Consider the following 14,582-nt stretch of genomic DNA (forward strand, 5'->3'; position numbering starts at 1 on the left):
CAGTTACGTACAAAGGCATTCGCATAAGACCATCAGCTGATTTCTCAAAAGACACTTTGCAGGCAAGAAGGGACTGGCAAGAAGTATTTAAAGTGAGGAAAAGCAAGGACCTACAACCAAGATTACTCAATCCAGCGATGCTATCATTTAGAATGGAAGGGCAGATGACGTGCTTCCCAGACAAGGTGAAGCTAAAGGAGTTCATCATCACTAAGCAATTATTATAGGAAATGTTAAAGGGACCTATTTAAGAAAAAGAAGATTAAAACTATGAACAGTACAATGTCAACAAACTAACAGACTCACAACTATCAACAACTGAATCTAAAAAAAAAAAAAAAAAAAAAAAAAAAACTAAGGAAACAACCAGAACAGGAACAGAATCATAGGTATTGGGGATCATTCGGAGGGTTATCAGCTGGGAGGGGGGAGGGGGAGAAATGGGGAAATGGTGCACGGATTAAGAAGCATAATTGTCTGGTACAAAATAGGGGGAATTAAGAATAATATAGGAAAGGGTGAAGCCAAAGAACTTACATGCATGACTCATGGACATGAACTAAGGTGGGGGAATTGCTGGAAGGAAAGGGGGTACCAGGTGGAGGGGAGAAAAGGGGGAAAATTGGGACAACTGTAATAGCATAATCAATAAAATATATTTTAAAAAGCAGCGTGATACTGCTGTATAAAGATAAACAGAGCGACAGAAAAGAGTAAATGTGACACTTTACATGTGAGGGAAATATTAGGCCATTTGGCTACCTGTCTGGAAAACACAGAAGCCATAAAACAAAATATTGATAAAGATTTGATTACAAAACTCAAAAACTTCTCTAATAAAAAGGTGCCATAAAAAAGTTGAAAGATTTGCTCACATGTTTGGAATCCCTTATAATCTTGTTACAACTCACTCAAAACTGAGCAACTGCTTTATTTTGGTGTTAGCTATCACCTAACTGGAATGAAAGTTCCTAAGGCCCTTTGGTAGATTGCTTATGGCATTTATTACTGTTTGAGAACATCTTATTGTCCCTACCAGATCAACCTTCAGAACAGGCACCATACTTACCCTTTGTATCCTCATAGTAAATAGCAGATAAAGAATTGAAATAATGGCTGCCTGAATTAGTATCATATGCTGAAATCTGAAATGGACCTTACTTGTGGGGTGGTGTGCATGAAACCAGATATTATTGTTCATACTTTTCCTGCCTCTAACTCTTTAACTTAAAAAAAAAATTATCTTATAATAAAATTTTAAGCTAGTTTTTCTTCATTTGTGTACCTTACTTGTTTTATCTACCTTATTATTCAAAGAGTAACTTTTATTATAAAAATTATGCATGTCACCCTGGCTGGTGTGCCTCAGTTGGTTGCATTGTCCTGTAAACTGAAAGGTCACGGGTTTAATTCCCCATCAGGGCACATGCTTAGGCTGTGGGTTTAGTCCCTGGTTGGGGCACCTATGAGAGGCAAACAATCGATGTTTCTCACATTGTTTCTCTCCTTCCCTCTCTCCCACCCTTTCCCTCTCTCTAAAATCAATAAGCATGTCCTCAGATGAAGATAAAAAAATTATGCATGTCCACAGAAAACTTAAAAAATAAAGATACACAAAACCAAAAAAACAAAAGAGAATAAAAATCACTATTTTGGTGCATTTTTCCACTCTTTTTCTGTATATACACATGAACATATTTACACCATACTACATATATTATCACTTCTTTTTGTAAAGGGCCAGACAGTAAATGTTTTTGGCTTTGCAGGCCATATGGTCTCTGTCAACACTGCCGCTGCAGTGTGAAAAGGAATGGGTGAGGTTGTAGCCCAATAAAACTTCATTTACAAAAACAGGTGACAGGTTTTGGGTTTCCGTCGCTGACCCCTGTTCTGTATTATTAAATAACCTTCAATGCATTATTCATGACTGCAGAGGATTCTACTATACAAATCCCCTGTGGCTGGGTATTTGATCTTCTATACCATTGGGATGTCCCCATCCTTTGTGGACATTGACAATCATTTAGAAATAATTCTTAGGAGTGAAATTGCATTTATACAAGCAGAGTTCTCAGCACTTAAATTTTTTTTTTTTTTTGATCCTAACTTGTTTACCAAGTCATCCTCCAGAAAGAACCTAAATAATGAGGGAATCACACCAAGACCTCAGGCGTGGCAAACTAGAGCCAGGCCAGGAAAGGGCCAAATCTGGTCATGCCCATCTCTGTTTACCTATGGACTCCTGCTGTTTTTGCCCCACAATGTCTACTGCTGACTTGAATAGCTGCTACAGAGACCATATGGCTCACAAAGCCAGTAAAATATTTACTACCTAGTCCTTTCAAGTTTGGTCTACAGTCCTCAAACAGAAAGAGCAGCAGACGCACAAGAACTGAGATAGGAATCAACTTAATGACTTCAAAACATAAAGGAAAGACCTCCGTGGCTAGAATGTGAACACTTTAGAAAGAGAAGGAGATGTGGAGGTAGGATGGGGCCATATTAAGTAAGGCCTTCTAGATTAGCAAGAAGTTTGGGTTTGTATTTTATTTGAAGTGCAATGGGAAAGCTAACCTTCCCAATTTTAGGCAATGGCATCATTACCAATCCCCAAAACCTTGAGATCTTGTTGGTTCTTTCCTTTCTTACCTAATTTCTTTTCCTTCATATTTGATCCATGAACAAACAAATTTTACTTACTTTATCTCTGAAATTAACATAAAATCTATTTCTAGTTCCTCTGCTACCCTCAGTACAAACCCACATCATCTAGTGCCATCTAACTGGTTTTCCCACTTTCCGATTTCCCTGTGCAATAATCCCTTCTCTTCACGGCAGTCAGAATAATCTTAAAACAGAAATCAGACTGGGTTGTGCTCCTACCTCAAATTCTTCAGCGGCCTCCCATCACCAAACAAAACCCAAATTTCTCATAGTCTATGAAGCATAAAGCAAACAGTAATAAATGCTACCTTGATCCTGACTTGGGAACATACTCATTAAATCATTCAAATATGATGCCAATACTTGGTTTAAGGCATGTTTTATCATGTTAAAGTCAAACTATTTCCTCTTTACTAAAAGAGGAATAAATATTCAATTTTTACAAAATGCCTTTTTATTATCTATTAATATGGTCAGTGTTTCTCCTTTGATCCACTGATTTAATAACAGATTAATAGATGTCCTAATGTGCTTGTATTTCTGGGAAAATCCATTGTTTTAATATAAGTCTGTACTTGATTTGTAATTTTCTAAAATTTAAAATATATATTCGTAAGTTAGCAGTTTCCTTTTCTGTGTTAATTTTCATTTTTATACCTACGTTAACTTTACAGAACAAACTAGAAGGCAATGAAAATTTTCTCTAGGCTTTAGGACAATTTAAAGGCCACAGGAATTATCTATTTCTTGAAAGTTTCAAAAATTTCTACTACCAAATCATTGGGGCCTGGCACTGTAGTTGTGAGGGAGGGCTCATTCTTTAATAACTTAAATTTCTCCCTTCCTATTGTCATAACTCAGTTTTTCTATCCCTTCTTAAATGTATGATTTAGATTTTCCTACAAAACCACATATTTCAGCAAGACTTTCATATTAGTATAAAGTTACACTTAGTATTCTATTTTAAATTAAACTTAACGAAAAATTCAAGCATACCTAAAAGTAGAACAGTGTAACAAACCCTTATGTGTGTAGCATTCTGCTTTAACAATCATCAACTATGTCCAATCCTGCTTCATATGCTCATTCCCCCCACTCCCATAGTTAATTATTTTGAAGCAAGCCCAGACATTGTATCATTTCATCTGTAAATATTTTAGTTGTTAGGATGTTTTAATCTCCTTCCTATCTGTGGTTATATCCTCTTTTGCTTTCCTAATGCTGTGCATTTGTTTTTTCCCTGTTTTCTAATTCACTGATTTTGGAATTTATATTTAATTCCTTCCTCTTGCTTTTCATAGGTTTACTTTGTAGTTCCTTTTCTAGCTTCTTTCACTGAGTCCTTAGTTCCTTTATTTTCGAATTCTCATTTATTAATATATTATCTTTCAAGTAAAACTCTAACAATATCATTAAAAATACTACCATGTTCTAAGTACTACACTTTACATGAAACTATTTGAGTTAATTCTCACCACAGTTGAGATATGTATTACTATCCAACCACAGATGAAGAAACTGAGGCTTAGACAGAAGTTAAGGAAACTGCTACCCAAGTTCACACCATTTAGAAGTGGGAATGGCTGCGATGTTGGTGGAAGTATAACCACGTAATTCTATTTGTGAAAGAATGTGTATATGTATGGCCAGTGGCTGACTTAGGTCAGAAACCAGGACGTGCTAAAGCTTTTGATAAGATCCTGAAGAAGGACAGCTCAGTAGAGGGTCCACAGCAGAGTCTCTGAACATTGTTCTATATCATACACTTTGTCTGGCAAAACCCCAACCCTGGTCAAACCCAATGACCAACCATCTTCACAACTCCACAATGGTTGAACCCTTCTGAAGAAAAATCAACTCCTATGATAAAAACTTAAAATTAACATGTTATTAACCAATTCCTTTGGAAACACTTTTTATATGGGTCATTCAACTTTTCAGACACCAAAGGATATCTATTTAAGTATAGGAGTATTACTCTCTAGCACACATCCATCAATAGATAATGTTATAAAATGCTATGGTTCTAAGGTTTTAAATTAGAGATGGATAAAAAGTTTCATGATCAACTTGAACCAAAAGGTAGTGGCTTCCAAGACCACTGAGAGGGGTTGCTTCTAAGGCTCTGTCTCAAGAGAAAGCTCACTATGTTCCGCTAACAGTATCTCCCATGAGCAAGGAGAGAGGGTGATGCGGCTGCAGCACCAGCGTCCCAGGTGGACTCTTGCAGTAAGTAGTAATATCCCCTAGGAGGTACAGTATTCCCTCACTTATCGCAGGTATTACGTTCCAGACTGCCCCCCCCCCGCAATAGGGGAAAATCTGCGAAATCTGCTAAGTAGGAACCTTACATTTATTTTAGTATTTATATACATTTTAAGGCTTTATAAACCCTTCCCACACAGTTATAAACCGTTCCCAGTCCCTTATTAACCTTTCCCACACTTTTATAAACACTGCTTATGTTCTTAAACATATTCTACACTCCAAAACCTTCGTAACTTTAACAACATACATATACATATACATACATATACAGTACCGCAAAAGCCCGCGATAGAGTGAAAAATCCACAATAAATAATTAAATATAATACTTTAAATGTAATACTTTAAAAAATCCCGCGATACAGTGAGGCCGCGATAAGTGAATCGCGATACAGAGAGGGACTACTGTATTGCTCATTTCCCTAGCCACGCATTTTTTTTTCTGTTTAGCTCGATGTTCTTTTTACTAAGTCTTGTTTGCCTAAAATGGTTTAAATTAAAAGACATGTTTAGATAAAGGAGTTTTAACTTTTAATATGCCAGTATTTCAGGTTGACTCAATAAAACATTCATACTTGAACATAACTTAATCAAATCAGCTCGCTCTTTCCAAATATGAATTAGATCACTCAAATTGAAAAATTGGGTATTGTGATAAACAGACTAGAGTAGAAGAGAAGCAATTTTGGATTAGAGGCACCATATGAGTTAGGCAAGCGATGATTTTTAAAAAAGGGAGAGGGTTTAAACTTTTTTAAAAGCTCTTAGGTATGAAGGGACGCTAGGAAGTGAAAAAATAGCCCTGAAAGAGAGCCAAAAGTGTAGCAAAAGGGAACTTTACACGCTTGGAAGTTCTGCTTATTATACACATACTCCATTTAATGCTTCTATATAGTGCTAATTATAATGCTATTTATCTCAGAAGTATTTTCCTTAGTGGTATATACTTAACTCTACTAGAGTATATTTTTCCCATGCTCTGAGTGCTAAAATATACTTTCAGCCAATGAGAATTAGAACAACAGACAATACTGTACACCAGTGATTTTCAACTGGTGTGCTGCAAGAATTTTTAAAACATGCAATAATTGACTATTTAGTCAGGGGCACTGACCTCTTTTCCCTTAGATTGTCAAATTAAAAAATGACAACAGCCAACACAATAGCTATCTGTGTAAACAAGTCAAAATTATACCTATTTTTTTGGGGGGGGGTCAGATCAGCAAAAAGTATATATTTTCATGTGCTGCAAAATTTTGGTAACTAGATCATGTGTGCCATGAGATGAAAAAGGTTGAAAAATCGCTGCTTTACACAGTCAATAAGTGCTGTTAACGTACACCCCACACAAACCTTCCCTGCCAATGAGCTCTCTATTGTACTTTCCTGTGTTGAATGGGTTCTTTAGTCTATTGTCAACTCTGCTATGGCTTTGCTTTGTAGAGTTTATTTTATATTTGAGTCACAATGACTGTCAGAAGTGTGTTAAGGGTGTGCTGGACTCATGACTGTGACTATCATTTTGGATCTTTAAATGCAATTTTTAAGGCAGTTCCCGGGAACGTTCAAGGAAATGGAGGAAACCGTGGACAAGTGGAAACTGGTAAAATTTCCTGGATATTTTGAAGGCCATCATATACACCACTGCAGCTTCAGGGTACCTGTATGAATGGTAGCTGGAGTAATGTCATGCATGGAAGTCAGAAGAAATTACTGCTAAAGGCCCATCATGACGTCAGGACACTTGAAGAGAACAGGGCACTGCCAATGTACTCCTGCCTGTGTCCTTCGTAGGGGTGATGCTCCTTAATCAGGCATTTAAGGTCATCTATAATCTATCTTCACTTTATCTTTTTAAACAAGCTTTCTCCCATCCTTGACAATCATGTTTGTGACTATAATACAAGAGCTACAAAGACTGAGTTGATATGTATAGTGTTTAGGATTATAGTAATATAATATTTACAAAGTTGTTGCTATGACCAATTAATGTATGTATGGTAATTAGAAAGACGGATAAAGGGAACAGAAGGATCAAAGGACCAAGTTAATAGAAAGTCCAATAATTTCACAGTGTTGTCTGAGGCCAGGCCTATTATCAGCCACAAAATCATGAGATACCACCCTAATTCCTAAGGAGCCTACTTTATCCCTGGTGAACAGTCTGAGAGCAGAATCGTCCTCTAGAAGGAAGAGGACAAGAAAATTAACACTAATTGGGCTCTTACTTTGTGCTAAGTATTTATCTCCTTTAATACTCAAGCCCCAGAAGAATCTTCACTTGGTACAAGAACCATTAAGAGAATCATTTCCCACTAAGTAAGCAACTGCTTTAATGGTTCTTAGATGACTATGGAGACCTCAAGTCAAGGCTCCCTACTGCTTCAGCATTGATCATGCAGAGCATGGAGTCCTCTGGCCAGCTGACAAAGGATGGCAAATTCTGGAGCCCAGGAAGATATCTTGACTTGAGGTGTTATACAGCATTCTACTTCTGCTAGATAAGTCTCTCTCTGCATCCCCACCAAAATAAAGGATAAAAATAATCAATTCTCCAGCAGGGAAAGAAGAAAAAGACACTGGCTGAAGCAAGTTAACTGGTGAGAAATTCAACTAATTAGACATAAATATGGGTTAATATGCAAACATTCCTGGGGAGGGAGATGGAGAAAGGTGATAATTATCTGTTATATTCTGGAATGAACCAATTTAATGAGATAGATTTTCTTCTATTTTATGAGATACATGGAGGAAATAAAAGTTTTTCGTTTTTAGGTACATAAAGATAAGAAAGGATCAAGCCTTTAGAAAGCCAGAAGAAAGGAAAACAGCATTAAAAGTCCAAAGATGGAAGAGAAGTGGATCTAGGATATGGGAAGGAGTCAGACTGCAGTGCAAAGAATAAAGGAAAGAGAGGAAGAGATGAAGTGCGAAGAAGGAGGCAACGAAGCCAAAATAAAGTGGTTTTGCTGCAAACAGAAACCAGGGGACACGTTCAAGAGACATCACTGGGGCAGCTTCACCATTCAGTAGGAAGCTTTCACTTGATCTTCCTATTTCCAGCCCAGTGCCTCACCCTACTATGCCTGGGATTCCCCAAGTCTGGAGCCCCTCTCGTTCATTTTTTTCCTACAAAATATGTATAGACATTCAACCAATCTCTGTTTTCAGCCCTGTGCCATATGTCCACTTTCTATAGTACCTGGGGACCTCACTCTTAAGCTCTTCTGTGGCTTTCGAGGCCAGTGCACTTAGCTCCTATAACTTCCTCTTGTTGTGATTCTTTTATCTGATTTTCATATTTATATATTGTGGTTCAGTTACAGAAGTCTTCTAATTTCAGAGACCACATTTCTGTTTCTTATTCTCCTTATTATTTTGGGTGAAAATTTCCCAGAGAAGAGGACAAAAACAGTTTTATCTTGCCATTTTAAAACTAGAAGTTTTCCTTGTATGCTTTTGTGTCTCCAACAACCTAACAGAGTTCTTGGCACTCAATAGACATTTATTAACTACTTGGTTAATGAATGATACAATGTAGTTAGAGACTAAGCTGCTATAACCAAAAGACCTCAAATACAATGACTCAAACAAGGTAAGTACCTATATTTCTCTCATAGAGCACTCCATAAGTAAGAGGGTAGGTTAGGGTGAAGAGGTGCCACTATATCACTAAGCCATTAGAAGATCCAGGTTTCTTCTCTCTTGTTCTTCTCCATCCATACTACGGTCTTGTTGTGGTCAAAACTGGCTAACCATTACATTCTGCATTCTAGCCCATGGAAGAGGGGTCGTAACATACAAGAAAGCCTACCAGTTGACAGGTTGCACACATACAATTATCTTGTAGATCCTATAGGCCAGGAATCTGGGCCCACAAACACATCAGCTTGGAAGAGATCCTTCTCAATGTTAAGATTCAGGTGAGACCCTAGCCCTGGCCAACTACTTAACTGCAGTCTGTGAGAGACTCTGATCCAAAGAACCCAGTTAAGATGTGCACAGATTCCTGGCCTACAGAAACTGTGAGATAATAAGTGTATGTTGTTTCAATCTATTAAATTTGGGGGAGTTTTTTATGCACCAAATAGATAACTAATGTGACATGTCAATTTCTCTATTTAAATTATCAGTAATGAAGGCAAATATAATTTAAAAGTATAAAACTAACATATATTTTGACAATCTTTTGGATTTAACACCATTAAAGAAATAATAAATATTAGGCTTTTATTTTATACTTAAACCTAACTCATACAATCTGCTCAACAAATCAATCCACACTGCTGGTAATAGCTTAGTCCTGTAACTATTCACCCTGTCTCTAGAATGCACTTTCCTTCCAGAGGTAAATGTTACTAATGATGTGAGTACTCTTAGGGAAAGTATGAGCCATATAATATCACAATGGAAAATGCTTTGATTTTAGACTAAAGAGAATAAAAAATTTGAAGGTTGTACTTCCAAAGGAATTGTTATGTAAAGGAAAAAGGTAGTTGGCAGCAGAAGACTCAATAATTAATACTTACTGATTATTTTTTAAAAGATTTTCTTTATTTATTTTTAGTGCGGGGGGAAGGGAGGGAGAAGAGAGGGAGAGAAATATCAGTGTGCGAGAGAAACACTGATCAGTTGCCTCTTGCACACCCCTACTGGGGACCTGGCTGCAACCCAGACAAGTGCCCTGACTGGGAATCGAACCAGTGACCTTTCAGTTCACAGGACAGTGCTCAATCCATTGAGCCACACCACCAGGGCTGTTTTTACATTTGCTAAAATGCTAATGAATATATACTATAGACTAATGAAGTAAAATGCTTCAAATGGTTTGGGAGATAAAGAAATGTAGAGCAAATGTGAAGGTAGCCTTGGGAACTAGGCCACATGCCCAGGTCCCTGTGATAGCCAGAACAAAATTCATGCATTTATTTAATCAACAAGCATTTACTAGGGTGCTGGATATAAAACAAAAAATAAGTCAGATATGGTCACTGCCTCATGCAGCTCACAGTTTAGTAGAAAACATAAAGAAATAAATAAGCAGTAGAAGCTAGTGGGGTGTTGCCATTTAGGGTATGCATAGACTGCTGTGGCAGCACAAAGGAAAAACATTGAACTCAAGGTGAAAATGGAAGTGATAGTTGTATCAAGAAGATGTCTCAGTTAAAGTGCATCAAAACTTTGATCTGAAGGATAATCATGAATTAACTGGAGCGTGGTGGTAAGGGGAAAAATTCAGGGAGAGGGAATATTGCCTCTGAAATCCCAGAGGCGAAAGAGAACCTGATACATTCGAGTGATTGGACTTTCAGTAGAGGGCAGAGGTGTGTGGCTGGAGAGAATATGAAGAAGTACGCAAAGGCCTTATCATGCAGGACCTGGCAGGTGGTGATAATACAGAGCTTGGACTTTATTTAAAGGGAGCACAAAACTGTTAAAGGGTTTTAAGAACAGTACAAAAATCTCACTCCTCCATAACTGACATAATGTTTATGAAAATTTGTTTGGTTTCTGAAAAATTAACTTTCCCAAGATGTTAAAAAGCATATAGAAACATAATTTTTTAATATGCTAGCAATAACCACATAGAAGATACAGCAGAAAAGAAATCCCACTTACAATATAACAAAATATCCATGAATGATCTTAATAAGAAATAGATAAAACTATATGTAAGAAACCATAAAATTTTGATAAAGGCTATAACAGGATATTTGAGTAAATGAATGTCTTTTGGATGTGAAGTCTCAATATTATTAAAATAATTTTTTTCCAATTAATCTGTAAGTTAAATGTAATTCTGATAAAAATCCCAATAAATATTTCAGGAGTAGTTGATAACTTGATTGTAAAATTTATCTATAAGATGTATAAGACTACAATTTTGAAATGTAAAAAGGTGGAAAGGCTTGCCTTGCCATATATGAAAAAACATAATAAAAGTACCGTAACTGAAACTGTATATGAAGTCAAAACCTTCAGGGGTGTTGTAAGCTGAACTGTGTCCTCGAAAAAGGTATGTTCAATATTCCCTATGCTGTACTTTACATGATGCCACATGAGTACTAGACTTATTAGGGTGACCTCTTTGTAAGGTACATAAATGTGTAGTCACTATGCCATATACCTGAAACTAATATTGTATGTTAATTGTAATTGAAAAATATAATTTAAAACACTGTTAAAAAAAATATTATCAAGTTCTAATCCCCGGTATCTGTGAATGTGACCTTATTTGAAAATAGGGTCTTTGCAAATGTAAACATGTTAAGATGAGATCAAACTGGAGTAGGGTAGGCTCTAATGCAATGACTGGTGTCCTTATAAGAAGAGGAAATTTTGAACACAGAGACACACAGGGAAATACCATGTGACAGTGGAGGTAGAGATTGGAGTGATGTATCTACAAGCAAAGAACACCAAGGACTGCCCCACCAGAAGCTGGCAGAGGCAAGGAAAGACTCTCCCTCTGAAGCCTACAGGGAGAGGATGGCTCTGTCAACACCTTGATTTCAAACTTCTAGTTTCCTGGACTATGAGAGAACAAATTTCTGTTGTTTTACACCACTCAGTTTGTAGTACTTTGTTAGGGCAGCCCTAGGAAACTGATACAATGGGTAAATGGCAATTTTTCATATGATAAAAGAAGAATCTCAAATGAGTGGGAATGATTGGCTTTATTTATTCAGTAAGTAGATATTAGGACACCAGGCTCTTTATTTGGAAAGGAAGGTTAGAGTTCTACATCACAACAGGTACTAAAATTCCACGTAGATTATAGATCTCAATGCAAAAAATAAAATCACAAAAGTGGTAGATGAAAATGTAAGAGAATATTTTTATAACCTTGGTGCAGGGAAGGATTTTCTAACCAAAACATAAAACCCAGAAGTCAGATCCAACGACTTAAAAATGAAAACTTCTGCACACATACAATGACAGACAACATAATCCATCTTAAAAAACAGGGAGAAAATATTTGCAAGATACGTTATAAGCATGGAGTTAATATCCAGACTATATACAGATAATACAGATCATAAGGAGACAAGTGACCCCAAAGAAAGTTGGACAAACACAAAAATACAAAAGCTAATAATGTGTGGATACTCAACTTCACTAATAATCAAATGAGATGCAAATTAAAATGCGAAAGTATTATTTATTTAGAGTGGCACAAATTAAAAATAATTTCTGATAATACCCAGTGTTGAATTCCTGTTTGACCATACCCTATTCAACAATGGAATTAATTTTTGGTTTGAAAGGCATTTTGGCAGTGTCTTCTGAGATTTAAATGTTCATATCCTTTGTTCCAGCACATCCTTTTCTAAGACTATATATCCTAATGAATCACAAGTTCACAAAAATAAATGGGGGAAAATTACATGCATAAAATAGATTATACACCATTTAAAAGATGTAGATCTACATTTTGTCATAAAAGATGTTTACGACATTAAGTGAAAATAACAAGTTGAAGAATATATGTATTTTGTAAATATCAACAATTGTCTTATGCACAGAAAAAAAAGAAAATAATAACTGAGCTGCTAACAATGATTATCTTGCAGGGGAGACAGTTTATTAACTTGCCTGTAATAAATCTATGGCTAGTTTGATTTTTTAAAAAATAAGTTTTAATGTACTAATGAAAAACTTTCAACAATATAAAAGCAATTATTTTTCATTCTCTCAAACTCAGTCTTATCAAACAATTTTTTAAAACGTCACTGGCTTATTCAAGAATGCCAAAGTAAAATTCATGTGAAAGCATCAACAAATTTCTAATACTATAAAATTGTCATTCTGCTCAGTTTAAAAGAATGCTTAAATTTTATGGCATCTGATTTATCTATATTTCTTATTATACAATATTTTACTTACAGTTTGTGGATTAATCTCCTCCTCTCCCATAGGTTCATCCATAATTTGCTGTCCATTCTGTGAAAAGCACAGCAAATAAAAAGTTACCAAAACAGATCTCACATCAGTTAAAGTTAAATGAAGGCAGACAAAACAAAATTATATAGGAATATTTTCACCCCTAAAGGGTTCTCAGGAAGTACAGACCCATGATATAAGTGTCAGTTGCCAATTTGCAATAAGCTGTGCTTTAAAAGTTAATATGTAAATTGTTTATTTTAAACTATAAAAACACTTTTCCATGGAAATGGTATAATATATGATCATTACCTTTCCAGGTAAGCCCTTGCATTTATTATAATAGTTAAATGCATTATAAATGGTCCTATTAAAAGCTCATCAAACTTCATTTACAATACTTTCTATGGGAAAACACAGTTTAAATTCCAACTCCACTGATAATTAATCAGGGCAACTGATTAATTATTTCAGAGGAAAATTAAGCTAGATCTCTACATCAAAATAGATTCCAGATGGATTAAACATTTAAATGTCAAAAATAAAATTATACAAGTATTAGAAGAAAATACAGGTGAATACTTATGGGGTAAGGAGGATGGAAATCATGAAGAAAAAATTGACATTTGAATCCATAAAAGTTTAAAACTTCTTCTGCCAGACACATAAAATTGATTACAAAAAGAAATAAAAGTAACATATGAGTTGGTATCCTCAATACATAAAGAGCTTTGTTTTACAAACCTGTAAGAAAAAACGATGGACCTCAACAGAAATGAGCAATAAAGGAAAAAAGAGTTCAGCTTTAGTACTAATCAAGGAAATGCATTTAATTGAAAGATACCTTTGCCTTTCAAATTGGTAATAATTTACAGAAAAAATAACACCCAGTGCTAATATGGGGAAAAGAGTACTCAGGCTATACTGCTGGAGAAGGTGTAAATCAGCTCAACCTTTCAGGAAGGCAATATAAGTCTGTATTAAAAAACAACAAGAAACATAAAAGCTTGAAACGGCCCATCATTTTGGTTTATTTTTTAAAACAATGAACACGTGTGCAAAGATGTACATACAAGAATGCTCACCATAACTTTTTCCAAAGAAAGAACTTCAAATTGGAAATCTAAATTCCTAACAATAGAGAACTAGTTAAATATTATTTGTTGCATCCACATTATGGAATACTATGCAGCCATTAAAAATGATGACAAAGATGTAAATTTATTGACATGAAAAGACAGTTGCATGTAATAAGTGAAAAAGCAGTTTGTAAAACAATATGGATTGTAATGATTCCATTTTAGATAAATATATACATGTTTCAATGTATATATTTCTATGGGGAAAACTCTGGAAGGATATACACCAAAATGTTAACAGTGGCTATCTCTGGGTGGTAGAATTTTAGACAATTTAAATTATTTGTTTTTGCTTGTTTTAATTTTCTAATGTGTCTAGAATGTCTTCAATTGATATGTACTATTTGTGTAACTTAAGACAAAATAAAACAAAACCGGAGTCAGGAACATATCCAGTAGTCCCTCTCTAATATTGTGGTTCACTTATCATGGCTTCACTGTATCGCGGGATTCTTAAAAATATTATATTTAATTATTTATTGCGGATTTTTCGCTCTATCACGGGATTTTGTGGTACTGTATACATATGTTGTCAAAGTTACATAGGTTTAAGAGTATAGATTATGTTTAAGAACATAAGTCATGTTTATAAACGTGTGGAAAAGGTTAACAAGGGAGTGGGAAA

At 35.5% G+C, this 14,582-nt stretch overlaps 1 protein-coding gene across 5 annotated transcripts in view; it reads right to left on the minus strand.

Moving 5' to 3' along the window:
* The window catches only part of RPS6KA3 (ribosomal protein S6 kinase A3), a 110,426-nt gene that overhangs the window by 70,584 nt on the left and 25,260 nt on the right, over positions 1-14,582 (minus strand). For all 5 annotated transcript variants that reach the window (XM_090265341.1, XM_090265344.1, XM_090265342.1 and 2 more), the window contains one exon: positions 12,822-12,878. In XM_090265341.1, coding sequence (XP_090121467.1) covers positions 12,822-12,878 — 57 coding nt within the window. The remainder of the gene's footprint in view (positions 1-12,821; positions 12,879-14,582) is intronic.

The sequence above is a fragment of the Furipterus horrens genome, unplaced genomic scaffold, assembly GCF_987537825.1.
Source record: "Furipterus horrens unplaced genomic scaffold, mFurHor1.1.pri manual_scaffold_17, whole genome shotgun sequence".
NCBI lineage: Eukaryota > Metazoa > Chordata > Mammalia > Chiroptera > Furipteridae > Furipterus > Furipterus horrens.